Raw genomic sequence first — 27223 nt, forward strand, 5'->3', positions numbered from 1 at the left:
GGGTCTTGGACAGTCAGCGGCCCAATAGTGTGCTGTACGTGGGGCGGGGCTCAGGTGCGGACGCCGCCGGTTGTCCTCTTCGCTGCTCCGTAGTGACGGGGATTGTTGTGCTGCAGAAATCCGGCTGTCGACTTGAGGACTTGCGTGCCGCTCAGCTCCCGGGACGTTTGGTGCGGCTTGTAAGGGCGTGGGCGAGTTTACGTGGGCCAGTCATTGCTGGTCGCATGGGTAACGAAGACAGTTCGGCTAGGCAACCTCAGTGATTTTTAACTCTGTTGGACTCGATTTGGGAGCTGGATGCCCATTTCATTCTTTTGTGGGCCGAGCCTGGGGGTTTGAGAAACCGGACTGGGGTCAAGATATTCATCTCACCGCTGGTAGCAGGATGAGGGACGAGAATACTTGCGGTGCAGGAGAAACGAAGTCAGGCAGGCAGGAGACGCAGCAGTAGGATCTCATTTGCAGGAGCTCTGTTTCTGACACGCTTTCTACTCCAGGAGCTGCTGCTAAGTAATTTCTGCTCAGCCATGTCGCCGGCTCCAGATGCAGCCCAGGCTCCTGCGTCGATCTCCCTGTTTGACCTCAGCGCGGATGCTCCGATCCTTCAGGGCCTGAGCCTGGTGAGCCACGCGCCTGGGGAGGCTCTGGCCCGGGCTCCGCGTACTTCCTGTTCAGGTATCCGGGAAGGTTTCAGTGAAACGTGACAGGGCTCCTTAGAGCGTTTTGCTCGTTCAGGGAACACATTCTTATTGGTATTCCCGAATTTAGGAGGCCAGTTGATTTTTCTGCTTGATTAAATTAACTTAATCTCTGGGTAATTTCCAGCACAGCCCTTGTTTTCAAACAAGTCTTTTTGCCATCGCATATGTCTCCTCACGTTAACACCATTCCTTTCAAAAACATTTTAAACTTTGTAGAGATAAAGTTCTCAGATATATTCCACATTTAACCGGGCGCCACTCAAATTATTCCTTTTTGCTGAATATAAAACAATGTATTATTGTTTTGTATAGCTTTATTTTTTGAGAGTCTTGTTCTGTCGCCCAGGCTGGAGTGCAGTGGCACGATTTCCGCCCACTGTAATCTCCGCCTCCCGGGTTCAAGTGATTCTCCTGCCTCAGCCTCCCGAGTAGCTGGGACTACAGGCCCGCACCACCACCCCCGGCTAATTATTGTATTTTCAGTAGAGACGGGGTTTCACCATGTTGGCCAGGCTGGTCTCAAACTCCTGGCCTCAAGTGATCTGCCTGTGTCAGCCTCCCGCAGTGCTGAGATTACAGGCCTGAGCCACCGTGTCGGGCCTGTTTTGTGTAACTCTAGTTTGGCTAAATCTTTTCTTGCACCTCTTCTTAGACAAACTGTACACTAATTGGAAATGTAAACTTTAAAAAATAGCATTTGGGAAGTGGTTTTTGTACAGTTAAAAATAATTTTAAACCGAACCGAAATTATTTTCTTTAGGATTCGCCTAAACAATCTGTTTGGCTAATTTAAATTAGAGAAGACGGCCGGGCGCGGTGGCTCAAGCCTGTAGTCCCAGCACTTTGGGAGGCCGAGACGGGTGGATCACAAGGTCAGGAGATCGAGACCATCCTGGCTAACCCGGTGAAACCCCGTCTCTACTAAAAAATACAAAAAACTAGCCGGGCGAGGTGGGGGGCGCCTGTAGTCCCAGCTACGCGGGAGGCTGAGGCAGGAGAATGGCGTGAACCCGGGAGGCGGAGCTTGCAGTGAGCTGAGATCCGGCCACTGCACTCCAGCCTGGGTGACAGAGCAAGACCACGTCTCAAAAAAAAAAAAAAAAAAAAAAAAAAAAAAAAAAAATTAGAGAAGACTCAGACTCAGACTCAGCCAGTGGGGAGGACTTGCATTGGCTGGATCTCGGGAGAGGGCTGCATTTGAGAAGTTTAACCCACCCCAAGGCTTTTACCCTCATCGGGTTCTTTTCCAGAATGCCCAGGGCCAGCTTTTATTTACATTCATTTTACTTTATTTTTTATGTATTTATTTTTTTTGAGACAGAGTCTCACTCCTGCCTCAGCCTCCTGAGTAGCTGGGACTGCAGGCGCCTGCCACTAAGCCCGGCTAATTTTTTGTATTTTTAGTAGAGACGGACGGGGTTTCACTGTGTTAGCCAGGATGGTCTCGATCTCCTGACTTCGTGATCTGTCCGCCTCGGCCTCCCAAAGTGCTGGGATTACAGGCATGAGCCACTGCGTCTGGCCAATTTTATTTCCATTCATTTTACATACATCTTTTCAGAAGCATGTTTATTGCATTAAGTGATTGCTGTACTGTTTATTTCATGACTACTAGAATGTAAATTCCTTGAAGGCAGTATCATGCCATCTCTTGTATCCTCCTCTGCTTTGTATATCACACACTGAATATAATTCTTGCCACTGTGGATTTGGGCTCCCTTTCTATGTCTAATTCCTCTTCCCTTATTTAGGCTCAGGGGAGAGAGAAAGCCCAGAAATAAAGCTACTCCAGGGTCCTGTGGATATTTCAGACAAGTTATTCTGTTCATCCTGTGACCAAACCTTCCAGAACCACCAAGAACAGGTAATAGGTCAGGTGCAGAGCTAGATGTTAGAAGCAAAAGTGTAATGGTGGGTGCGGAGAGGTAGACATTTGATTTGTCTTCATAAAGGTCCATGCTTTGACTGAGGCAGTCGGTGTTACCTGGTCGTACTTCCTAGAATTCTATAACTGGTCTTGGCCAGTACACAAGGCCAGGCTGGGGCATATTTCTACCTTTATCTCACTCTTTGTCTTTGTACTAGAGGGAACATTATAAGCTTGACTGGCATCGGTTTAACCTAAAGCAACGTCTCAAGGACAAGCCTCTCCTGTCTGCCCTGGACTTTGAAAAGCAGAGCTCCGCAGGTGATGATTGGTAGGGGCCTATGTAGGAGTAGGACATGGAGGTATAAGAAAGCACTAGTTTAGAGTTTGAGGAAAGAACAAAGATGGGGTACCAAACTTTGTATCTTGTGTTGTCTGTCCTCAGGATATCTTTCCAGCATCTCGGGATCAGAAGACTCAGACTCAGCCAGTGAGGAGGACTTGCAGACACTGGATCAGGAGAGGGCTACATTTGAGAAGTTTAGCCAACCCCAAGGCTATTACCCTCATCGTGTTCTTTTCCAGAATGCCCAGGGCCAGTTTCTTTATGCCTACCGCTGTGTCCTAGGCCCTCATCAGGCAAGTGACAGTACAGGTTGTATGGCTAACCCCAGCTTTTTGTACACCCAGCCTAGATTTCCCTTAGCCTAGTGCATTTCTCCCTGCTTCTCTTCCTTCCTGTTGGGTGTGGGTATCACGCTTGACAACATAGTTTTGGATTGAAACTGGCCTGAATTGTGGAAGGATTAAGTTTAAGGGAATTAAGTTTGGAAACAAACCAATTTAGTTTGAATTGTGATTCTACCACTTCATCTTAACTACCTCTCCAAGCCTCAAATTTCCTTGCTTGTCAAATGGAAACAAGTCTCAGAGTGGTAATATTAAACGAGATAATGTTTGTGAATATTGGCCCTTCGTTTCTTGCTCTCAGTGAATGCAACAGATATGTTTCTGATGCTTCTCTGTCATCAAGGATCCCCCAGGAGAGGCAGAACTGTTGCTACAGAACCTGCAAAGTAGAGGTCCCAGAGACTGCGTGGTGCTCATGGCTGCAGCTGGGCACTTTGCTGGTGCCATATTTCAAGGGTGAGAGGGTGCTGCATGGGGGTAAGGATGGAGTGGATCCTGTTAGCTAGGGAGCACCAGCTGGTCTCCAGTACTGAGTCTGTGCTGTCTACAGAAGAGAAGTGGTGACACACAAAACCTTTCACCGCTATACGGTGCGGGCCAAGCGGGGCACAGCCCAGGGGCTTCGGGATGCCCGGGGTGGGCCATCACGCTCTGCTGGAGCCAGCCTGAGGCGCTACAATGAAGCCACACTATATAAGGTGAGTTAAGCCTTTTAGATCGGGTGGTACGGATCCATACTCTTTGCATCTCAGTTCAACTCACTTGTTAAGTAGGAAGGTTTTTGACTCATATCCTTCCAATTTTCATTATAGGTAGACAAAGGTAGATGAGGGATTCCCCAGGAGCCTTAGTCCTCTCATTGTTTCTCCGTGTTATTCTCTACTTTCCACTCCTTGCACTTCTGTGGGCCATTTTTTTAGTTGGAGATTTAAAAATACCAAGTGAAGGTATGCAGGACTGAGTTACTCTCTTCTTTAGGATGTTCGTGACATGCTGGCAGGGCCAGGCTGGGCTAAGGCGCTGGAGGAGGCTGGTACAATACTGTTGCGTGCTCCCCGCTCTGGCCGGTCTTTGTTCTTTGGAGGCAAGGGGGCACCCCTGCAAAGGGGGGATCCCCGACTTTGGGATATCCCCCTCGCCACCCGCAGACCCACCTTCCAAGAGCTACAGCGTGTGCTCCATAAGCTGACCACTTTGCATATCTATGGTGAGCCTTTGCTCCAGATCCCAATTCCCTAGACCTTCCTGTTCTCTCCAACCTAAGCCTCCATTCTCATTGGTATATCCAGAGGACTTTCTAAGCCTTGCACTGCAGCCCAGCTACATCTGCATTGAGAGAAATCTGCACTAGCTTCTCCTCAGATAAGGCTGAGAAAAATCTTTTGTTTTATGGCAGAAGACGACCCTCGGGAAGCAGTCAGACTGCACTTACCTCAGACACACTGGAAAACAGTAAGAGAGGAGAGAAAGAAGCCTACTGAGGAAGAAATAAGAAAGATCTGCAGTGATGAAAAGGAAGCACTTGGGCAGAATGAGGAATCTCCCAAACAGGGTTTGATTACTATCTGGCAACTGTCAGATCTGAGCTTCTGTCCTAAAAATGCAGTGGCAAATTCTCTACTCTCATAACTGACCCATTTCCTTATTTAAACACACACCCACACAGTGTCTGTATCTTAGCAATTACTGAGACATGTTTAGTGACCTTTCCAAATCTATTTTCTCTTTTTTTTTTTTTTTTTTTGAGACGGAGTCTCGCTCTGTCGCCCAGGCTGGAGTGCAGTGGCGCAATCTCTGCTCACTGCAAGCTCCGCCTCCCGGGTTCACGTGATTCTCCTGCCTCAGCCTCTGAGTAGCTGGGACTACAGGCGCCCGCCACCATGCCCGGCTAATTTTTTGTATTTTTAGTAGAGACGGGGTTTCACTGTGTTAGCCAGGATGGTCTCGATCTCCTGACCTCGTGATCCGCCCACCTTGGCCTCCCAAAGTGCTGGGATTACAGGCTTGAGCCACCTCGCCTGGCCTATTATCTCTTTTGTTATGGATGTTTCCCCAGAGCTAAGAAAGTCTTCGCGTGGAGCAGATGCGTGCATGTGTTGCATGGATCTCACATAGTTTATCTTTGATTGGATGCTGTGGTTTGAGGCTGAGGGCTGCTTCCATGTTTTCCTCTATTGTGTAGCATCCTAAGGCTGCTCACAGGGAGAGTCCAGCGACTTGTTCTTGTCTGGGCTGAGAGTCTCATTTCTGCATGTGATATAATGGACTCAACTCTTGATGTGCTACTTTATCTGAGTGACAAAAACAATTTCATTTCAGGCTTTCATTCTTATGCATCTGCTTCCACCCTCTGAGAACTCCCTAGATGGATTTCACATGTCAGGTTTTTCCCTAGGTTCAGGGTCAGAGGGAGAAGATGGCTTTCAGGTAGAGTTGGAGTTAGTAGAGTTGACTGTGGGGACTCTGGATCTTCGTGAGTCTGAAGTATTGCCCAAGCGGAGAAGGAGAAAAAGGAATAAGAAGGAGAAAAGCCGAGACCAGGAGGCTGGGGCACATCGGACTCTTCTCCAGCAACCTCAAGAAGATGAGCCTTCTGCACAGTCATCCCAGGCAGTTGCAGCCCCCTTGGGTCCTTTGCTGGATGAGGCCAAAGCCCCTGGTCAGCCAGAGCTCTGGGATGCACTGCTTGCTGCTTGCCGAGCTGGAGATGTTGGAGTGCTGAAGCTCCAGCTAACACCCAGCCCTGCAGACCCTGGAATTCTGTCTCTGCTCAGTGCCCCCTTGGGCTCCGGTGGCTTTACTCTCCTGCATGCAGCAGCTGCAGCTGGCAGAGGCTCAGTGGTTCGTCTGCTGCTGGAAGCAGGTGCCGACCCCACTGTGCAGTGAGTAAAGGTCCCCATCCTGAGTCATTTTGGGTATAGAGAGGATAATTTGGAGGTTAAAGTTGGCACTGACTACTTGACAATATTCTCTTGGTCTGGTTGGGTGATGTTAGGAAAGGCAGGAGGCAAGTTAAACCCATTTTTGGAGTTTTTGCGCCTAGGGACTCTCGGGCCCAGCCACCTTACACTGTTGCGGCTGACAAATCAACACGTAATGAGTTCCGAAGGTTCATGGAGAAGAATCCAGATGCCTATGATTACAACAAGGCTCAGGTCAGCTGGAATAGGAGGGACAAGCAGAGTGGGAACACATCACCATTCCTGGCTAGATCCTTTCTACTTCTTGCAGTTTTACCAAGGATAGCTTATAGGGTCTTATATTTGAAATCCTCCAGGTGCCAGGACCATTGACACCAGAAATGGAGGCACGGCAGGCTGCACGGAAAAGGGAGCAGAAGGTAGCCCGGCGGCAACGGGAGGAACAGCAGCGGAGGCAGCAGGAGCAGGAGGAGCGTGAACGAGAAGAGCAGCGGCGATTTGCCGCCCTCAATGACCAAGAGAAAGTGAGACTGGAGGTTCTCTTGTCCATGGAAAGGCTTCCTTTGGTCTAGCCCCTTCCCCAGCGTGCAGCTCTCACCTCTTGGTGCCCTGCTCACCACTGGGGCCTTGTCCTTAACACAACTTGTCTCCCTCAGAGAGCTCTGGCTGCAGATCGCCGACTCGCTGCCCAGTTGGGAGCCCCTACCCCTCCAATCCCTGACTCTGCAATCGTCAATACTCGGTATGGGGCGGGGGATGAGGGAGTGGGTGTACTGTAATGTTGCAGGGACCATTGGGAGCAGGTGAAATGAGTACCTGCACAGTATTCAGAAGGCTTGTTGAGATTTGAGATGTTCTGGCAGATGCTGCAGTGAAAATAGAAATGGCAGGAGGAGGGATTGGGAGAGCGTGGATTGGAAAGTTTCTGGGGTACCTGTCCAGCCATTTTTCTTCCTCTTGTTCAGACGCTGCTGGAGTTGTGGGGCATCCCTCCAAGGCCTCACTCCCTTTCACTACCTCGACTTCTCTTTCTGCTCCACACGTTGCCTCCAGGATCATCGCCGTCAGGCAGGGAGGCCCTCTTCCTGATCTCTTACAGCTCGAGGGCACATTCACAACAGCCCTAGGTTTTCTCATCCCCATGAAACCAGAGGTTATTTGGAAGATGGGGGTGAAGGACACTCGGGAACCAGGGCAAAGACAGGGCCACAGAGGCATGTGGAGCTGGTACTGTCTCTGGAACTTTAATCACAATAAAGTTTGGCAAGGAATGTGTACTTGTACTTACATTCAGAGGCATTGTGGCCTTTAGTTCCTTATGGTCACCATGGCCAGCACCAAGGGATCCTGCCCACTCCATGTCCCAGGTCCAAGGGTTACCTTTCTTTTTTTTTTTTTTTTTTTTTTTGAGATGGAGTCTCACTGTCACCCAGGCTGGAGTGCAGTGGCACGATCTCCACTCGCTGCAACCTCCACCTCCTGGGTTCAAGCAATTCTCCTGCCTCAGCCTCCCAAGTAGCTGGGATTACAAACAGCCCACCATCACACCCGGCTAATTTTTGTATTTTTAGTGGAGACGGGGTTTCATCATGTTGGCCAGGCTGGTCTTGAACTCCTGACCTCAGGTGATCCACCCGTCTCAGCCTCCCAAAGTGCTGGGATTACAGGCGTGAGCCACCACACCCGGCCTACCTTTCTTTCAGTGCCCACTTAACTCCATTGGTTCAGAGGCACTCAGTGTATCAGCTGAAAGGGAATTGATATGTGTCCTGTGCAAAGTACTAGTGCTATTGAGGATAGGCTTATCCAAAAATTGGACTTGGGGCTGGAGAGGTACATTTTCTAGTTCCAGCAATGTGATTTTGTTGAGGGCTCCCCTAGGAAACAGCAGGAATCTTGGCACGTAGAGGGTCTGTTGTGGCCCCCGCTTTGTCCAGTACCGGCCCAAGTTAAACCCATTGATCCAGACTTGGCCCTGGGGAATAGGGAGCAGGAAAGAGGGGAAAAGAAAGGGTCAGCTCTCCAGGGGTAGAATCATACCCTTTTGGGTTTCTAATCAGAGGACTTTCTGCTCCCCTCCTGTGATTTTTCTCTTTTACCTCCCCGCTACCCAAACCACCACCATTAGCAATACCTTGGTCCATCCAGGTAGATGTAGAAATGTGTCCCCAACTGAGCCTAAAATTGGAAATGTTTTGGAGTAGAATGTGGGGCCAGAAGGAGCTTGAGGATATGGCCATTTTGGCAACTGGAGGAGAAACCACCACTTTACAAGGTTATCAATTTTCAGAGGGAACATCATCCACTGGGTAAGGATTGTTTGCCCCAGAATTGGTGGCTCCAACAGGCCCTGTAGGGAAGGAAAATGAAAAGTCATCATTCACTAAGCTTTGAGGCCAAGCTATCCTTAATCAAGCCCTGGGATGTAACTAGGCAAAGCTAGCTCACCTTGAAGTCACTGCTGTTAGACCCAAAACTGAGCCTCCCCATGTTCTCCACCAAGATATCCAGTTTGGACCCCACTTTCCCCATCAAAAATAGTTTGTCTCTCATATTCCGCTCCAAAACACCCTGGAACACCTGTGGATAGGAGATAGGATAGCAAGGCTCAGCGTTAGCTCTTAGCCACTGCATAGGAAACCACATTAGGATACTTATTTGGAGGGCAGAGAGAATGTAGCCATTTATCACCCATCTATTCTAGAACTCTATCCTTAAACTCTTCCTCATCCCAGCTTATCCCTGGAACCCTCTGCAAATGTGAGCAGGCAGATGGAAAAGTGTAAATATGGGGAACTTAAGGCTAATGCTTCCTGGGGAAGGGAGGAGTTTGGGGCTTACGGCCTGGAATTAGGTTCTCACCCCATCCACCATCACATAGGCACGGTCATGGACTCCATTATTTGGCACCCAGAATGGTGTTGGTTCAAAAATGGTATGGGTCATATAGGTTCGGTACAACATGAAGCCACGGTCCTGGGTGTGGAAGAATGAGTACTTCAGACAAACAAAAGAGGACACTGTGGCTATAGCCAAGGAACTTTTGGCTGTAGCTGTTGAGGGAGGTTGTCATCTCCACCAGATGTGGGTTTATGCCTTACCTGCTTGACAGCCTCAAAGGTCATTGGCAAGATTGAACGAATGGGCCCACTGGGGCATAACAAGTCTAGGAAAGCCAGCAAATGCCCAACCTATTAGAATAAGGGAGAAGAATCAGAATATCAGGGAAGTTTCTGGATAGAGGACAAAAAAGAATAGGCTACCTAGAAAAAAAAAAGGTGTGATACTAGAGAAAAGATGTGGAGGAACTTACCAGGTGCAGAGTCAAAGGTCCAACCATCATCTTGGGGCTGGGGGGAGGTAAAGGTCCCAAAGGAACTTCCTGGAACTGAGCCCAAATTCTCTCAGGAGCCATAGGAAAACCACAGAAAACAATACCTATTCCAAGACTCTAGGGCAGAGTTCCTAACCTGGGGCCTAGGGAAGGGCTTCAGGGGTCATGGAGGCTCAGTAATTTTGCACACCTGTGTGTCTTCACACATAGTTCCATTTGGGTGAATGGGAAATGCTTCAGTGGGATGCTCAGAGGGCTCTGTGGCCCAGACAATAACCACCAATTTATGGGATCCCTTTACAATGTGGGCACTCCCTTCCTCCAAATTAATAAAAGCCTTTGGCGCTTAATGAAGTGGTAGGGTACCTTGCTGATGACATCTCGAAGAGCAAAAAGCTTAGGTGTGGGGTCCCCTGCTTCAGATATAGGTGCATCATAGTCATAGCTGGTAGTAATTGAAAGGAAGCGTCCCTTCTTATCAGCACCTGAAGTTGAGCCAATTTAATTCAACATCTATTTCAGATGACAGGCACTACTAAGCATGCTTCATGCAGAGAATTTTGCCATCAGAGGGGGCAGTGGTGGCCATATTCAGCTTCTAGACATCCTAATCCATCTGGCCCTTAGATTCTAATTCCTTCTTACCTCCCTGCTTCCATCCCAGGGACCATCTGGACTCACCATTCCAATATCCAAAGTTGGTACCTCCATGGAACATGTACCTGAAGTGAGAGAGGGTGGGGGAACAGGTAAAAGCTGACTCACTGAATCTTAACTTTCATCCCCAACTCCCAGCTACAGATTCATATTGCCCCCAGTGTCTTTACTTACATGTTCACACTGGCTCCCAACTTGAGCATGTTCTCTAGTCCTTTGGTTACAGCTGACACAGACCGTGTGGAGTGATTCTGGCCCCAGTAATCCAGCCAGCCTGTGTAGTACTCAGAGTTTACCTAGAGTGTGAAATGAAAGAAGCTGTGAGTGAGATGGAACTAAGCTGGACCCATTCCTATCCCTGATTCACTGATTCCCCTCTGGCCCCTCACCAATGGCCCATGGGGTTCATACTTCCGAAGCAGGGTAAAGATTTTGGTCATGTTGTCAGCTGTGAAAAGGAGGCAAAAGAAAAAGATAAATATCGTGGAAGAGGTGTCCCCTCCCCAGACTCCACTCCCAGCCCTTGCATGAGACCTGGGCCAAAATCTACAGTGGTATAGAGTCCCTGGAGGGAGCCACACTTGAGTCCTTCAGGCCCATCTGTGGTGAAGAGCAAGATCTTTTCTCCTAGTAGTGCACGGAAGAGTCCAGCCAAGTGCCTCATGTAACTGAAGTCACAGGCTCCATAGCTACCGTATTCATTCTCCACCTGCCAAAGGGGAGGGACAGTGGAACCCAGCTATGGGATTGAGGTCCAGGACCCCTTGTACCTCTTTCCCCTGCCCCAGTCACTTCCCCTTTGTACCTGAATGCTAATGATGTTGCCCCCATTGTGGTAAAGCCATGGATATATCTTGGGCAGCAAGACCTTGAACCAGGAGTCTACTGCGGCAAGGAAGTCTAAAAGAAGGAGCAGAGCTTCTGCGTTAGGGGCTACCATCACACTTGCTCACCACTAAATATGGGAAGCAATGACTCTTGTCAAGAAATTCCTAACCCTAAGCACCTTGTATGTTTGCCTGTCAATGAAATTTGAACATAGGAAACCTTAAAGTAGTGTCTCTTAAAAACAAATGTAGGCTGGGCGTGGTTGCTCATGCCTGTAATCCCAACACTTTGGGAGGCCGAAGCGGGCGGATCACGAGATCAGGAGTTCAAGACCAGCCTGGCCAACATAGTGAAACCCCGTCTCTACTAAAAATATAACAAAAAATTAGCCGGGTGTGGTGGTGGGCACCTGTAATCCCGGCTACTCTGGAGGCTGAGGCAGGAGAATCACTTGAACCTGGGAGGTGGAGGTTGCAGCGAGCGGGGATTGCACCACTGCACTCCAGCCTGGGCGACAGAGAAAAAAAGTAAGATGCTTATGTGAATTTAATGGTATCTACACAAAAAATAAACATAAGAAAAATGTTAAATACATAGCCTAGAGCTCTTATTATGTAATCAACTTATACCTGAGATTGGTACAAAGTAGCATGGGAGTTCACAGAAATGTAGAATGTCTGACCTGTACCCTGATGTAACTGACAATGCGGGTGATTTAAATAAGCAATTAAAACATTATTATATAGGTTGAGTACCCTTAATCTGAAATTTTAAATGCTCCAAAATTTGAAATTTTTGAGCATCAACATGATACTACAAGTGGAAAATTCCACATCTGACCCTTTAACTTCTGATGGTTCAATGTACACAAACTTTGCTTCATGCACACAATAATTTAAAATATTCTATTCCTGGCTGAGTGTGGTGGCTCACACCTGCAATCCCAGCACTCTGGGACTCTGAGGCAGGTGGATCACTTGAGCCCAGGAGTTTGAGACCAGTGGGACAACGTGGTGAAACCCTGTCTCTTAAAAAAAAAAAAAAAAAAAGACATGGCCTGGCATGGTGGCTTATGCCTGGAATCCCAGTATTTTGGGAGGCTGAGGTGGACGGATCACCTGAGGTCAGGAGTTTGAGACCAGCCTGGCCAAAATGGCAAAATGCCGTCTCTACTAAAAATATAAAAGTTGGCTGGGCATGGTGGGCATGCACCTGTAGCCCCAGCCACTCAGGAGGCTGAGACAAGCAAATTGCTTAAATCTGGGAGGCGGAGGCTGCTGTGAGGTTACATCATGCCACCGCACTCGAGCCTGGGTGACAAAGCAAGACTCCATCTCAAAAAGATAAAATAATAAAACATAAAATATTGTATTCCCTAGCAAGGAAGGAGGATAAAATACAGTGGTAAGGCTGGGCGCAGCGGCTCATGCCTGTAATCCCAGCACTTTGGGAGGCTGAGGCAGGCAGATCACAAGGTCAACAGATTGAGGCCATCCTGGCCAACATGGTGAAACCCTGTCTCTACTAAAAATACAAAAAAATTAGCTGGGCGTGGTGGCGCGTGCCTGTAATCCCAGCTACTCAGGAGGCTGAGGCAGGAGAATCACTTGAACCCGGAAGGCAGAGGTTGTAGTGAGCTGACACTGCACCACTGCACTCCATCCTGGGCAACAAGAGCGAAACTCCATCTCAAAACAAACAAACAAGAATGGTGGTATATGGGGAGCCTAAAATATAGAGAGAGTGGCCAGGTGTGGTGGCTCATGCCTGTAATTCCAGCACTTTCGGAGGCCAAGGTGGGGGTGGATGACCTGAAGTCAGGAGTTTGAGACCTTCCTGGCCAACATGGCGAAAACCTGTCTCTACTAAAAACACAAAAAATTAGCCAGGCAAGGTAGTAGGTGCCTGCAATCCCAGTTACTTGGGAGGCTGAGGCAGGAGAATCACTTGAAACTGGCAGTCGGAGATTGCAGAGAGCCAGGGTCACGTGACTGCACTCCAGCCTGGGCAACAGAGCAAGACTCCGTCTCAAAAAAAATAAAAATTATATATATATATGTGTGTGTGTGTGTATATATATATACACATACATATATATATGTATGTATATAGAGAGAAAAGAGAAACCAGGAAGGCTTCCCCAAGGTAACTTCTGCAGGAAGCTTGTGGTGAAGGAGCACCACATGCAAAGGCCTCAAAGCCCAAGGCCTGGTGGGTCTGAAGAACAGCAATGAGGCCACTGTGGCTGGAGCAGAGTGAACATGGGGGAGAAACGCAATAATGTCGAGGAGGTGACTGGGGCCAATTGTGTAGGACCTACCACATTAAGGAATTTATGGTTCATATTCAGAATGAGATGAGAATCTACTGGAGAGGTTTAAGCAGAGAAATGACAAGATCTGAGATGTATCTTTAAACTTATATTTGAACAGGATCACACTGGCTGCTCTACTGAGAACAGATTGTATGGGAGAGAGGGCAAACAAGGGAAACCAGTTAGGAAGCTATAAAATAAGCCAGCTGAGAGAGATGGTTTGGACCAGGGTGGAGGCAATGGGGGTGATAAAAAGCACTTAAATTTAATGTTTGTGATGATACAGCTGATAGGATTTTCTATTTTTTGAGACAAAGTCTCTTTGATCTGTCACCCAGGCTGGAATGTAGTTGCTCCATCTCGACTCAGTGCAACCTCCAATCCCTGGGCCCAAGCGATTCTCCTGCCTCAGCCTCCCAAGTAGCTGGAATTACAGGCGCCCACCACCTCGCCCAGCCAATTTTTTGTATTTTTAGTAGAGATGGCATTTTGCCATGTTGGCCAGGTGGGTCTCAAACTCCTGACCTCAGGTCATCCACCCGCCTTGGCCTCCGAAAGTGCTGGGATTACAGGCATAAGCCACCGCCCCCAGCCGTTTTTTGTTTTTTTTTTAAATCAGTTTCTTCCACTATATTATAAGCTCTACAGCACAGGATGGGGGTCTGTCTGGTCCCCCAGTTTCTAGCATCCTGCTGGGTATGACGGAAACACTTGGTAGATGAATGATGACCTCCAATTTGGGAATGGTGTCTTCTGCTTTTGGCACCCAAATGGCCCTTTTTACTTACTTGCTTCTGTGTTAAATCTTTTGTCTCAACTCACCTGGATCTGAGGTTCTCAGGCGAATTTCAGGTTTTCGAAGCAACCAGGATGGGAGACCCCCCTGAGACAAACATAAAGAGAACAAAGAAGCATGTAGGTTTTGTTGTGGGGTGTGGTGGGGAAGGTAGGAAGCGAAGGAATTGAGTATAGTGCTGGAGATGGCCCTAGGGTGTGGGCAGATGGGAGTAGTCTAGGAACTGCACAAGGATAACTGGTTCTATCCCTTCTCCAGCTAACTCACCATCTCCCACTCTGCACAGATGTAAGGTCCTGGTCTCAGTATGACCAAAAGGTTCGCTAGAGCTGCCTCATTCAGAAAGGCAATGAGGTCCCGGCTGCCATTAAAGTTATAGACCCCAGGCTGTGGCTCGTGGTAGTTCCAGGGCACATAACTGAGAAAGGAAAAGGTTAATAGGGCCCAAGGTGGAGAGATGCCAGGGAGGCCTAAGGGCTCAGGCCTTGCAGGGAATCTCCAGGAAGCCGTTGGAAGGAGGTCTTGGCCTGCCCTTTCCCACCCTTGGCCTAGGAGTCCTGGCAGTCTTCCTGTCCCGACCTCCTTTCTAAGGGGGCGGTAGAAAGAGTAGGTCCCATCCCTCCACGGCTCTTGCGAGCACTTCTTACAACTGTATGGCGTTGAGGCCGCTCCATCGCATCTTCAAAAGCCGGTCGGCCCAAAGCACTCGCGGTACCCGAAAGTAGTGCAGGCTGCCAGATACATAGCGGAACGGGGCCCCGTCTAGGAGAAACCTGTCATGATCCCGATCCACTATGAACGACCGAGTGTCTGCCTACAAAGAGAAAGAGACGCTGCTCAGCAGAGGCCTGGGTCGAGGGAGCGTCCAGGGTCAGCGCCTGCCAAGAGCAGAGGAGATGGAACTACCCCTGCCGGTTGTTTGGTTGTTACTTTGGACTTTCTCTCATCCGCCGTATCTGATCCCACGTCACCGCAACCGGCCGGCTGGTTCGCCGCCTCATCTTACCTGGGGCAGCAGTAGCGTCAGGCTGAGCGGCAGCAGCAGGGAGCGAAGGCAGGACGGCTTGTTGGGAGCCATGGCGCTTACAGCTCTCCTCTAGACTGAGACGGCGGACAGACCGTCACGTGTCGGATTCCTGGGAGGGAACCTCAGCGAACAAGGGGGCGGAGATCACCTCAAGTTGCCAGGCGGTTAGCCTAGACTTCCTCTCCAGCCTGCAGCCACCCCCTTACTCTACTAGTTTGTAAAATCCTCTACATCATGTTAAAGTGCAGTTCACGAACCAGCTTCATCAACGTCACCTGGGAGCTTGTTAGAACTGGAGAATCTGGCTGGGCACGATGGCTCACGCCTGTAATCCCAAAACTTTGGGAGGCTGAGGCGGGTGGATCACTTGAGGTCCGGAGTTCAAGACCAGCTTGGCCAACAGGGCGAAACCCTGTCTCTACTAAAAATACAAAAATTAGCCGGGCCTGGTGGCGCGCGCCTGTATTCCCAGCTACTCCGAGGGTGGGGGTGGGGGTGGGGGTGGGGGCTGAGGCAGGAGAATTGCTTGAACCCGGAAGGCGGAGGTTGCAGTGAACCGAGATCCTGCCACTGCACTCCAGCCTGGGCAACAGAGCGAGACTCCATCTCAAAAAAACAAACAAACAAAAAAGAAATGCAAAACCTCAGATCCTACCTCAGACCTATAGAATCAGAACTTGTATTTTAACAAGATTCCCAGGTGATCCTAAGCACCTTTGAAATCGAGAAGCATGGCTTTACTTGACTGGGGGCCCTGAAGACAGGGAGTGCCCTGTTCATCTCAAATCCTCAGCTTCTAGCACAGGGTCTGGCACAGAGTAGGTTAAATCTGGATGAATGAATGTCAGAACCAAAGGGCTAAAACAGGTTCAGAATCAAGGGAAACTGTTGGAAAATCTTCAGGGTGATCCGGGGTGTGGAAGGAAGGAACCAGGTCACGAGAAGGACCTCTTTCCTGGAGAGCACCGTTTCAGCAAAACAGCAATTCCCTCCTGGCCATTCCACCTTCTTTGGAAGTGCACCCCTCTCCAGCTTACCCTGCCTGCCTCAGCAACAGATGTTAAGGACAACTGCTTTGTGCCAAGGCTTGGAAACTTGTGAATTTCCTTTTCTTTTGACTTTACAATCTCAAGAATGGGATGTGAAGATCAGGGTAATAATAATTACTGTTTATTGACATGTACTGAAGGCTATGTGTCAGATATTGTATTAAACACTGTACATCTAATTTAATCTTCAAACAACTCCATGAAGTAGATAATTATCATTTCCATTTTACAGAGGAGGAGAGGAAAGGAGGGAAACATTAAGTAGCCTGTCCAAGGTCACACAACTACGTTAACAGAGCTGGCGTTTGAACTAGTCAGTCTGGCCTCACAGTTAAGCTACTTAACATTAGGTACTATTATACCTATTTTACAGCTACTAAAAGTAAGGATCCGAGAGGTTAAGTAACTTGCCCGAGGTTACACACCTAGTATGCTATTAACACTCAATTTAGAAACTGAAAGTCTGGTTCACAAGCCTGAGCTCTTAACCACTGAGAGTAGAGGTAGTGGGATACAGGCCAGAGCCCGGAAGGTTGTAAGGGATCAGGAGACCAGGCCACCAGACCCGCCCCTACCTGGAATCCCCTCCGGGCTGCAGTGTAGTAGCCGCTTTCTGCCCCAGAGCGCCGGAGGTATGAAGCCTCCTACCTCCAACATTGGGAGATGGAGGTCCTGGGGGCCTCGGGCCGAGCCCGGCTTTGCTCCCCTTTGGCGCAGATGCCTGCGTCTTGACCCCCACTGAAGGCCAAGTAGAGAACCCTCACCAGGGTCCTGGGACCCGTCCACCCCTAGACCTAGCTCGCCCTGGGCCTCTCAGCTCCGCGCCCCCACATCCTCCAGATGCCCAGCGGTTGCTAAGATACCGCGGGCCGTTACGCCGCCGCGGACTGATGATGTCAGCACTGCTTCCGGTCGGTGGCGCTTCGCTCTGTCCCGAGCCAGGTCAGTCGGGGAGTGCAGGCTGGCCCATTCCAGACTCTGGGCTCCTAGGCCGGGGGTGGGCCCTGCCAGGAGTGGGCGTGAGCTTCGCACGTCCTCTGAAACTACGCTGTGCTCTGTCTTTGCGGCGCGACGGGTGTGGGAGCGGGGCCTGCCCAAAGGTGGGCTGGGGTTGGAGGAAGTGGCCCGGTAGCCGCTGTGTATCCTGAGGCCATAAGGCCCCTGACCCCCGCCGCTTGAAGCTGGCGAAGGAGCAAGGCCCATTTTCTCTAGACAATAGTGTAGGTTCCAGAGACCTGGGCCTGAGCTCTCCGCCTTGGTACTTCATGAGTCGTCTAGATTGTGCCGGACCTGTGTGAGACCCTGCCGTTGTTTTCTTTCCAGCATGATCCGCTTGGCCCCCAGCGCATCTCCTGGAAGAGCCCACTCACCCTGGACGAGCTCTTCGGTAGCCTCAGACTGTCCTTGAAGAGGATGACTGAAACATTATGGGCCACGCGCTGTGTGTCTGCTCTCGGGGAACTGTCATCATTGACAATAAGCGCTACCTCTTCATCCAGAAACTGGGGGAGGGGTGAGTGTTTGGAAGTCAGTTAACTAGGCCTCAAGGTTGTGGTCATTGAAGGAAAGCGGTGTGCACGTGCTTGGGGCACAAGGGTTTTATCCCTATCCCTATCTCCTCTCACCTGACAGAGCCTAGCTACACAGCATCAAGAAGGTGGATTCTGGAGCCAGGCCTGCTAAATCCACCTCATGTGACCTTGATAAACCATGTTTTTTTCATATGTTTAATGGAGATGATTATCATCCCTCACTGATGGAGTTGTGAGGATTAAATGAGATAATGTGTATAAAATGTCTCACCCAGTGCGTGGTTCTTAAGTACTTGATAAGTGTTGGCTATTATGGGCCGGGCGCGGTGGCTCAAGCCTGTAATCCCAGCACTTTGGGAGGCCGAGACGGGCGAATCACGAGGTCAGGAGATCGAGACCATCCTGGCTAACACGGTGAAACCCCATCTCTACTAAAAAATACAAAAAACTAGCCAGGCGAAGTGGCAGGCGCCTGTGGTCCCAGCTACTCGGGAGGCTGAGGCAGGAGAATGGCGTAAACCCGGGAGGCGGAGCTTGCAGTGAGCTGAGATCCGGCCACTGCACTCCAGCCTGGGTGACAGAGCCAGACTCAGTCTCAAAAAAAAAAAAAAAAAAAGTGTTGGCTATTATTTATTTAGCATCTGTCACGTGCAGAGGTCTCTATTACGACCATAGGACCTCAAAGATTTCTGTATCTCTGCTCCTGAGGAGCTCACAGTGTAATATTCTTCAGATTTCTCTTAGAGCCACATCTTGGGAGGGTTTCTGCTAAATGGGAAGGACACCCCACTCCCCACCAGGAAATTTCGCTAGGTCTTAGCCATGTGGGAGATGACCATGACCCTTCATTGACCCCTTTGGCCCACAGTGGGTTCAGCTATGTGGACCTAGTGGAAGGGTTACATGATGGACACTTCTACGCCCTGAAGCGAATCCTGTGTCACGAGCAGCAGGACCGGGAGGAGGCCCAGCGAGAAGCCGACATGCATCGCCTCTTCAGTCACCCAAACATCCTTCGCCTCGTGGCTTACTGTCTGAGGGAGCGGGGTGCTAAGCATGAGGCCTGGCTGCTGCTACCGTTCTTCAAGGTCAGAAAGACTCCCGGTTATGGAGGGGGTTGCAACAGAGCCACCTACCCATGGGCTATGTGAGCAGTCCAGCATGTTAGGAAGCAGGGACCATGTCCTGGGTTTGGCCACTTTAGATTTTGAGTTTGAGGTGTGTATCATGAAAGGGCTGATAGGCTTTGACATAGGGAAGGGATCAGGCCTAAGGAGCAGAGGCTCCAAAAACATCTCCAACTGTAGGGAAACTTGTGTTGCAGAGAGGTACGCTGTGGAATGAGATAGAAAGGCTGAAGGACAAAGGCAACTTCCTGACTGAGGATCAAATCCTTTGGCTGCTGCTGGGGATCTGCAGAGGCCTTGAGGCCATTCATGCCAAGGGTTATGCCCACAGGTCAGTGGGAGGACCCTGTATGCTTGCTGGGGCCCAGAGGAAGAGCCTTACCAAGAGAAATGGGAGGTTTCTGTTCTCCCAAGAAACAGCCTGTATGATTCTTTTGCTTGCTGGGATTCCAGCCTTCCTGTCCAGAGATGCTCATAGGTCACTTCTACTTCCCTACAGGGACTTGAAGCCCACCAATATATTGCTCGGAGATGAGGGGCAGCCAGTTTTAATGGACTTGGGTTCTATGAATCAAGCATGCATCAATGTGGAGGGCTCCCGCCAGGCTCTGACCCTGCAGGTAAAAAAATCTCCAGGTTCCTTTTCTCACCTGTTCCCCATTCCCACCCCTTCTGGTGCATGCCCCAGTTTGGTCACATGACCATGACGAGTGCCCCACTTTTGAGCTCTGGGATCACTGTTCCAGGACTGGGCAGCCCAGCGGTGCACCATCTCCTACCGAGCCCCAGAGCTCTTCTCTGTGCAGAGTCACTGTGTCATCGATGAGCGGACTGATGTCTGGGTGAGGAGCATGTGGGTGGGTATCTGGGTAGGGAGGGCTGTGGCTCTGTACCTGCTGTGGAGTAGAGTAGGTCGTTGGTTTCTGTTGCATGGGGCCCCAGGAACCACAGTATGTCCCCATCCACTTCAACTTCCTTCCTGGGAACTGTCACTGATACTGTACCCAGTTGCACCGGATGTGGTATAATCCCTGCCCCGAACAAGGTGAGTACAGCTCAGTATCAGTACTGAAGAGCAGGGGCTAAGCTAAGCAGGGGCTGCGGAGGCCTCCAACCGACTGGCAGTTTCTCTGTGCCCTGGTGGTGCCATGTGGCTGAGGTCAGCTTATTCTTTTTAGCTTATGTAGTCTTTTACCACAGAAGTAAGGGGAGCGATGTTATCTCCATTGGTCCCCTTCTAGGGACTAACCAAGTTATGCTCAGTCCCTAGGCTGCGTGCTATATGCCATGATGTTTGGAGAAGGCCCTTATGACATGGTGTTCCAAAAGGGTGACAGTGTGGCCCTTGCTGTGCAGAACCAACTCAGCATCCCACAAAGCCCCAGGTGAGCAAGCAACGAATGGGGCATCAAGTACTTCAGACTGCCCCCTGGTATTAGCTGGGTTGACAGATAGGTGTCATCCAGTCCCCCTGCACTCCTCCCTCCACAGGCATTCTTCAGCATTGCGGCAGCTCCTGGCCTCGATGATGACCGTGGACCCGCATCAGCGTCCTCACATTCCTCTCCTCCTCAGTCAGCTGGAGGCGCTGCAGCCCCCAGCTCCTGGCCAGCATACTACCCAAATCTGAAAAAGCAGCAGGTTGAGAAGATGGCCCCTCGTGCCTCAGAAAGAGGGTTCCCATCCCTCATTGGAATCTCTACCCATTCCATCCAGGACTGCTCTTACACTTGGGGGTAGCGGGGTCAGGACAATCATCTTAGTCCTGCATCTGCTCTTCTGCTTTCTTCCAAGAGCAAAACCTGGGCAAGGGGCCTTACTGAGTGGGAGTGGGTGGGGGTTGGGAAAAGGGAAATGGTGGGATACGGAGCATGGCTCTGAGCAGGACTGTTGAGCTCACATAGTGTTCTGCCTCCAAATCTGGGAGCAGGAGAATGTATAAACAAGAATAAAGTGGAAGCAGATTGGTGTGGATCTTAGTCTCAGTGTTCCTAGAGTAAGAGAAGAGGTGCAAGGGGCCCAAAGTCTGGTTGCCATTTCCAGGAGAACTGCCTGGGAAGGAGGAGGACTGCTGCAGAGTCAGCAATGGTGTGACTTCATTCCACAGGAGGTTGGTTAGCCGTGGACAGTTCTAGCTCGTCTTAGATCAAAACTTAAAGCTGCTTGGGCTCAAGCTGGCATTTGCCTGTGTCAAGAACCAGGGCCCCCTAAAAGCACTCAACTAGTTCTTTCCTTCCTTCACTCCTGGGGTGAGTAGCTTAGAGCAGCCCAGCCGGTTTGCCAGGCAAGGGCCTCTGGGTGGAGACACCTGAGGAAGCTTTGGTACGGGGAGATTACAGGTCTCCCATCCTCAGCCTAGGGGCAAGGGGAGTGGAGGTGGCAGCAGCAACTGTTTTTGGCCCATGTCTCCCTGATCGTTCAAGCTCATACATGGTTAATGATTAATGAGGCAGTGTGGTGTGGCAGTATCCAGCTGCCACTTCCTGCCTACTCTGCTGAGTAAACAGGGGCCCTGTCTTAGCTGGGCTTCAAACCTGTTCCCTAGGGAAGAGCACTGTTCCCTGAAACACCAGGAAAGAAAGGCAAGGGCAGGGTTGGCATCTCCTGCTCTTTTGCGATCCAAGCCTCCTCCCCCCAACCATGTCTACCCCATAGGCTGACATCAGCATGGGGCCTGGGGCTCCTGTTAGCAAAGTTGAAGCTTTCCCCAGGGCCCTAGCAGGAGTCTCCCACCAGCTAGCACGGAGGCTGAGGCCAGAAAGAAATCACAAACAGAGGGGAGATGACCTGACTTTTAATGGCACAGCCCCAGCTCCAGCAAAGCAGCAAGACAGGAAGCTATGCAAAGCTGCTCAGAGGTGCAGTGGCACAAACAACTCTAGGAGATTGCCTGTGTTCCCTCCCATCCCCCAAGCTTATGATGTGGCTCCATGCCCAGGAACTCTGGGCCAGCCCAGCCCCACTCCCAAACCCTCATAATGCACAGAGGAGTCTGGGCCAAGCCTTGCTTCCAGAGTTGGTAAATGTAGAGGCAGCAGGAAGAACAGGGTAGCAGTCTAACTTTCAAAGACAGAAACCACTGGATTAAACTCCTACTTGAAAAGGAACTGAAGACTCATCCTTCAACAGTTTGTGCCTGGATTTGGTCCTCATTTCCTCCCTATACTGAATACCCCTAGGGCTTCGATTTAAAGTCCCTGGGGTTATGCTTCCTGGGCCTGGCAAGGGCCCCTTTGCAGGTCTCACGTTCGACGGAAGGGATAAGGGTCATGAACAGCAAACAGTGAGAGCAGCAGCAGCATGAAGGGGAAGGCAGCAGAAGCTCAAGCACTCAGAGGGGACAAGAAACCGTGCGAGGAAACTGTTTATTTCGAAAGGATTTTGCAATAAACATAGTGAACAGGCTCCAGGCAGCTGGTTTATTCTTCTCCCTCATCCTCGTCCTCATAGGAGTCGATGCCCACCTCCTCGTAATCCTTCTCCAGAGCAGCCATATCCTCACGGGCCTCGGAGAACTCACCCTCCTCCATGCCCTCACCCACGTACCAGTGCACAAACGCCCTCTTGGCATACATCAGGTCGAACTTGTGGTCCAGGCGGGCCCAGGCCTCAGCGATGGCTGTCGTGTTGCTCAGCATGCACACGGCACGCTGCACCTTGGCCAGGTCACCCCCAGGCACCACAGTGGGAGGCTGGTAGTTGATACCAACCTTGAAGCCTGTGGGGCACCAGTCCACAAACTGAATGCTGCGCTTGGTCTTGATGGCAGCGATGGCAGCGTTGACATCCTTGGGCACCACATCTCCACGGTACAGCAGGCAGCAGGCCATGTACTTGCCGTGCCGGGGATCACACTTCACCATCTGGTTGGCAGGCTCAAAACAAGCATTGGTGATCTCTGCCACCGACAGCTGCTCGTGGTATGCCTTTTCTGCAGAGATGACTGGTGCATAGGTGGCCAGGGGGAAGTGGATGCGAGGGTAGGGCACCAGGTTGGTCTGGAACTCTGTCAGGTCCACATTGAGGGCCCCGTCAAAGCGCAGAGAAGCCGTGATGGAGGAGACGATTTGGCTAATGAGGCGATTGAGGTTGGTGTAGGTTGGGCGCTCGATGTCTAGGTTGCGGCGGCAGATGTCATAAATTGCTTCGTTGTCCACCATGAAGGCACAGTCTGAGTGCTCCAGGGTGGTGTGGGTGGTCAGGATAGAGTTGTAGGGCTCAACCACGGCTGTAGACACCTGGGGGGCTGGGTAGATGGAGAATTCCAGCTTGGATTTCTTGCCATAGTCAACAGAGAGCCGTTCCATCAGGAGTGAGGTGAAGCCAGAGCCAGTGCCCCCGCCAAAGCTGTGGAACACTAGGAAGCCCTGAAGTCCTGTGCACTGGTCAGACTGAAAGGCAAGAATGAGAAATAACTGTTTAGGTAGGGGAGGGGCCTGAGGGACTCTTATCACCCGGCTGCATAAAGTGCAAGATACATCAGCAGTCAGGGCAAATACTGAGGATGCCATAGCAGCACCACATTTGAGACCATGTACAGTTAGAGATGACTCCCTGAAAGGGATCTGAAAAAAATACTCCTGACCATTAGCACAGTCTCAAAAGTTCCCTCCCTCCCAAGACAAATTCTCACCAGCTTCCGGATCCGATCCAGCACTGGGTCAATTATCTCCTTGCCAATGGTATAGTGACCACGGGCATAGTTGTTGGCAGCATCCTCTTTCCCAGTGATGAGCTGCTCTGGGTGGAAGAGCTGTCGGTATGGGCCATTTCGGATCTCATCTGGAAGAGCAAAAACCACAAAACTATGCTCAGCAGGGACCTTCCTCCCCCAGGGTGGTAGCTGTGGCCAGATGCATGGAGGACTCATCCTCCTGCCAGCCTGAGATATCAGTGTGTGAGAGAAACCCAGACCGGCTGCCCAGGCCAGTCTGAGATCAGCTTGCCTTCTGCAGCTTCAAATACGGCTAGGAATTTTCAGGGCCAGGAATGCCTGGTCTAAATACCCTCTCTGTCCAGGGAGAAGCTTTGAGTCATGCTCCACCCCCTTCAGTTTTGTCTCCACTTTCTCTCACCAATGACTGTAGGCTCCAGATCCACAAAAACTGCCCGTGGCACGTGTTTTCCAGCACCAGTTTCACAGAAGAAGGTGGTGAAGGAGTCGTCCCCTCCACCAATGGTCTTGTCACTGGGCATCTGCCCATCAGGCTGAATCCCATGTTCCAAGCAATAGAGCTCCCAGCAGGCATTGCCCATCTGGACACCTGCCTGCCCCACGTGGACTGAGATGCATTCACGCTGAGGGATAGAGAGAGGGGACGCAGCATGAGCCCCACATTAACAAGTCCTCACCTCACCTCGCAAGTCTCTCTTCCACCCTATTGCCTACCAGCTAGGATGACTCAGTTGGCAAAAGTGGAGGCTTGGGGCTGGGCAGAGGTGAGAAGAGGCTAGCAGCCTGCCCGGGCTCCCAGGTACAGGACTCCCCACCTGGATGCACCCAGCAGGGCAGGCCAACCTCTTAGCCCACTTCTCAGTGGGGAATCTGTCAAGTGAGCTCTGTGGCTCCACATGAAAAAAGGTTTCCTAGAGGTATGGGTTTACAGCTAGAGGCCTCCCCATTTGATTCTTTGCTTTGAGTATGAACAGCTAGACTTCATAGAACCCTTTCCCTCTTTCTTTCCTGTAAGCTGCAGAGGTGTCTCAACCATCCAATCTGGCATCAACTGACCACACGCCATCAGGATGCCCTCCTCCCTCACCTTTAAATCCTATCTGGCTCTGGGGATCAATCCCATCTGGTTCCTCTCCCCACCTCCACCCCCACACCCTGGGTGTCTTCACCACTTTCATCTCCCGTGTCAGCCCGCACGGAAATAGCGACGGTAATGCTTGTAAGCTCAGACAGCAGGGGCCAGCAACAAGGTTTGAGGGTACTGGGACACTCACTGCCTTAGGCTCCGTCCCTGTCAGCCCCAAATTAACCCCTAAAGCACTAAAGTCCGGCAGGTCCCGCGCGCCCTTCCCACACCGAAATGGCGGGGTGACGGTTTCCAAATACCCAGAAAAGGAAGTGGAACCTGTGGTTAGGCCCCAGAGGTAACCCGCCTTGTCCAGGGCAGGGTGGGCGCCATCCTGCAGCCCAGCCCTACATCCGCTCTCCCGGTGGAGTCTTTCCAGTTATTTCCCAGCCCAAAGCGGGGATTGGGTTTCGGCCCCCGCTCCTGGGCTATAAATACCACCCCCTACATGCACCTCTTCCCCCTCCCCCCCAACCTGGCCTCGGCCCGCGCAGTGCTCAGCGCCAGCTGTCTCTGCCCATCCGCGCACCCGGGCTCCGGCTGGAGAGGGCCAGCTCGCTTCAGGAGGCTGAACTCCGTTCCCACCACCCCTCTCAGCTCAGAAGCGGGGTGCTGAGTCACGAGTGGGGGGTGATTCTGTGGATAGTTGGAATGCACACACAGAGGAAAGGGGGATGTGGCACCAGGTAAACCGACCCCCTTCCACCTTCTAATGCCAAGCACGTGCTCGGTCAGTGCTGGGGACCGGGGACTGGGGATGCAAGAGGGCAGCCAAGCGCGTCTTCTTTCGCCCGCGGAAAGGACGGGGCGCAGGCCCGTGTGACTCTCATACAGAGTCGGGACACAAATGCTCGGTAAGGCAGGAGCAGAGTGCCAGAAGGGTTCCTCTCTGTTACTGAAGAGTTGCACTCTACCCCAAGCCCCAACCCCAGCCACCGAAGGTGAACTACACGGCTCGGCCAAAGTCACCAGGAGGGGGTTGGGGAGGGAGGATGCAAAACCCTCGCACCTCCTGGAGACCTGGAACGCCTGGTGGAGGTCCCCGAGCATGCCTGGAAGGAAAGTTCCCCAAAGGAGAGGGGCAATTAGGGGACTGGCGCGACCCCGGCGGGGCCGCACTCACCATGGTGAGTCCGGGCGGTGCGTCTCACGTTGAGTCGGGGTGACGGGTCTCTGTGAGAACTGCGCTAGCTGCAGTGCCGCACCGCCCTTATAGGCGGGAGGCGGGGCCCGCGTTCCCCGCTCGCCCACTAAGGGCTGGGCGGCCGGCAGGCCACGCCTCCCAGGAGGGGTAAGAGGCCCCCCGAGGGGAGGAGCCTGGCCGCGTACCCTACCCAAGCTGCGCACTGGTTCCTCACCTGTCGGGCTGGGATTAAGAGTCGCGACTCGGGCTTTAACCATTCTTTCTTCGTTTTAAGCCTACCCGCTGGGCTCCCTAGGGCCTCCGCGGAGACGCAGGGTGCTGTGGCAGGGCGAGTCTCACCTGCACCTGCGTCCTGGAGGCACCGGTCATCCAGATGTTCCGACTTAGGTCGGGAGCAGGCGAGGCTGTCCTTCCCAAGCGGCCTCAACTGGCCTTCACCCATACCCTTCCAGCCCCGCCTCCCAGGAGACTCGGGCCGGCTGTGAGGCTGTGGCGCGTCCCCGGGGAACCCTTGCCAGCTGCCTGACGCTTCCTGGTCCCCGGCCCGGGCGGCAGGCTTTCGCCGACGCCTGTGGGCGGCCGAGGACCCAGAACTGCACAGCCTGAGCCCCAGAGTGCCGATGCCTTAGGCCCTCCCGCAGAGTCGAGCCCCGCAGCCTGTCTGCCCGGGCCGACCCCGGAATCTGCCGCGGCTTGCCGGCGGCTCGCGGGTTAGTGGCCCCGTCATCAGCGGTGTCACTATGATGCCCTCGCTGCGGGCACCTGCCCGCTCACCTGCTGCCAGACTGTGGGAGTGCTGACCCGGAGACCTCAGGACCTGGATTCTCTTCCAGGCTACCCTGTGTGACCTTGGGCAAGTGACTTAACCTCACTGAGTCCTTGACATTTTCGTGGGTGAAAAGGAGACAGTGATGTCATAGTGGAAACATTGTTGTAAGCTAACAAAATATCTGTTGACTCTGAAGAGAAAAGAAGAAAATCGAGATTCTCATATCTTGGATGGTTCTTTCGCGGTGTCTTCTGTCTCTAAGCCAAGAGCAGGATATGCAACCTGCACGTTAATGGTCTCAGCACTCTGCCCCAGGTCTCCGCAGAAGCACTTCTTTCTACATTTCATTCCATTCTCCCCACCCTATCTTTTCAAGCTACTTCTGCTTTCCCTCTCTCTCTCTCTTTTTTTTTTTTTTTTTTTTTTTTTTTGTCCGTGTCTTGCTGTGTCACCGAGGCTAGAGTGCAGTGGTGCAATCTCAGCTCATTGCAACCTCCATCTCCCGGCTCAAGGCCATCCTTCTACCACATCCTTCCACCCCAGCCTCCTCGGTAGCTGGGACCACAGGCGTGCACCACCATGCCCAGCTTATTATTATTATTGTTATTTTTGAAATGGAATTTCGCTCTTGTTGCCCAGGCTGGAGTGCAATGGCATGATCTTGGC

At 51.5% G+C, this 27223-nt stretch overlaps 4 protein-coding genes across 18 annotated transcripts; 2 read left to right on the forward strand and 2 right to left on the reverse strand.

Moving 5' to 3' along the window:
- Positions 1 to 104: 104 nt before the first annotated feature.
- On the forward strand, positions 105 to 7450 carry ANKZF1 (ankyrin repeat and zinc finger peptidyl tRNA hydrolase 1). 7 transcript variants are annotated; one of them, XM_077957619.1, is made up of 14 exons: positions 105 to 179; positions 498 to 675; positions 2453 to 2565; positions 2787 to 2889; positions 3014 to 3207; positions 3602 to 3714; positions 3809 to 3956; positions 4237 to 4465; positions 4655 to 4810; positions 5654 to 6140; positions 6302 to 6413; positions 6536 to 6703; positions 6836 to 6921; positions 7145 to 7450. In XM_077957619.1, the coding sequence occupies exons 2-14, from the start codon at positions 528 to 530 to the stop codon at positions 7266 to 7268; spliced, it is 2181 nt and encodes a 726-aa protein (XP_077813745.1). In that variant the 5' UTR covers positions 105 to 179; positions 498 to 527; the 3' UTR covers positions 7269 to 7450. The 7 variants fall into 7 exon arrangements, with proteins under 7 accessions (XP_077813745.1, XP_077813748.1, XP_077813750.1 ...); XM_077957622.1 differs by having other exon boundaries at positions 4658 to 4810; XM_077957624.1 differs by having other exon boundaries at positions 498 to 620.
- Positions 7401 to 17126, reverse strand: GLB1L (galactosidase beta 1 like). 3 transcript variants are annotated; one of them, XM_001098786.5, is made up of 17 exons: positions 16760 to 17073; positions 15115 to 15256; positions 14756 to 14922; positions 14376 to 14526; positions 14135 to 14195; positions 10976 to 11070; positions 10705 to 10879; positions 10560 to 10618; positions 10345 to 10466; positions 10195 to 10235; positions 9880 to 9998; positions 9493 to 9567; positions 9281 to 9370; positions 9042 to 9155; positions 8628 to 8759; positions 8314 to 8529; positions 7401 to 8154 (listed from the first exon to the last, which is right to left on the reverse strand). In XM_001098786.5, exons 2-17 carry the CDS (start codon positions 15184 to 15186, stop codon positions 7879 to 7881), a joined length of 1965 nt encoding a protein of 654 aa, XP_001098786.3. In that variant the 5' UTR covers positions 15187 to 15256; positions 16760 to 17073; the 3' UTR covers positions 7401 to 7878. The 3 variants fall into 3 exon arrangements, with proteins under 3 accessions (XP_001098786.3, XP_077813762.1, XP_014966601.3); XM_077957636.1 differs by lacking the exon at positions 14376 to 14526 and having other exon boundaries at positions 16760 to 17126; XM_015111115.3 differs by lacking the exons at positions 10705 to 10879; positions 10976 to 11070 and having other exon boundaries at positions 16760 to 17072.
- Positions 17083 to 20817, forward strand: STK16 (serine/threonine kinase 16). 4 transcript variants are annotated; one of them, XM_015111009.3, is made up of 8 exons: positions 17083 to 17404; positions 17508 to 17697; positions 18585 to 18804; positions 19041 to 19174; positions 19343 to 19463; positions 19590 to 19685; positions 20107 to 20228; positions 20335 to 20817. In XM_015111009.3, exons 2-8 carry the CDS (start codon positions 17612 to 17614, stop codon positions 20471 to 20473), a joined length of 918 nt encoding a protein of 305 aa, XP_014966495.1. In that variant the 5' UTR covers positions 17083 to 17404; positions 17508 to 17611; the 3' UTR covers positions 20474 to 20817.
- Positions 20818 to 21620: 803 nt separating this feature from the next.
- On the reverse strand, positions 21621 to 26545 carry TUBA4A (tubulin alpha 4a). Of its 4 annotated transcripts, none has more exons than XM_015111122.3 (4): positions 26128 to 26545; positions 23919 to 24141; positions 23477 to 23625; positions 21621 to 23234 (listed from the first exon to the last, which is right to left on the reverse strand). In XM_015111122.3, the coding sequence occupies exons 1-4, from the start codon at positions 26155 to 26157 to the stop codon at positions 22263 to 22265; spliced, it is 1374 nt and encodes a 457-aa protein (XP_014966608.1). In that variant the 5' UTR covers positions 26158 to 26545; the 3' UTR covers positions 21621 to 22262. The 4 variants fall into 4 exon arrangements, with proteins under 4 accessions (XP_014966608.1, XP_001101117.1, XP_077813791.1 ...); XM_001101117.5 differs by lacking the exon at positions 26128 to 26545 and adding an exon at positions 25768 to 25830; XM_077957665.1 differs by lacking the exon at positions 26128 to 26545 and adding an exon at positions 25120 to 25293.
- Between the last annotated feature and the right edge of the window lie 678 nt (positions 26546 to 27223).

This window comes from Macaca mulatta, chromosome 12 (genome assembly GCF_049350105.2).
Source record: "Macaca mulatta isolate MMU2019108-1 chromosome 12, T2T-MMU8v2.0, whole genome shotgun sequence".
Classification (NCBI taxonomy): domain Eukaryota; kingdom Metazoa; phylum Chordata; class Mammalia; order Primates; family Cercopithecidae; genus Macaca; species Macaca mulatta.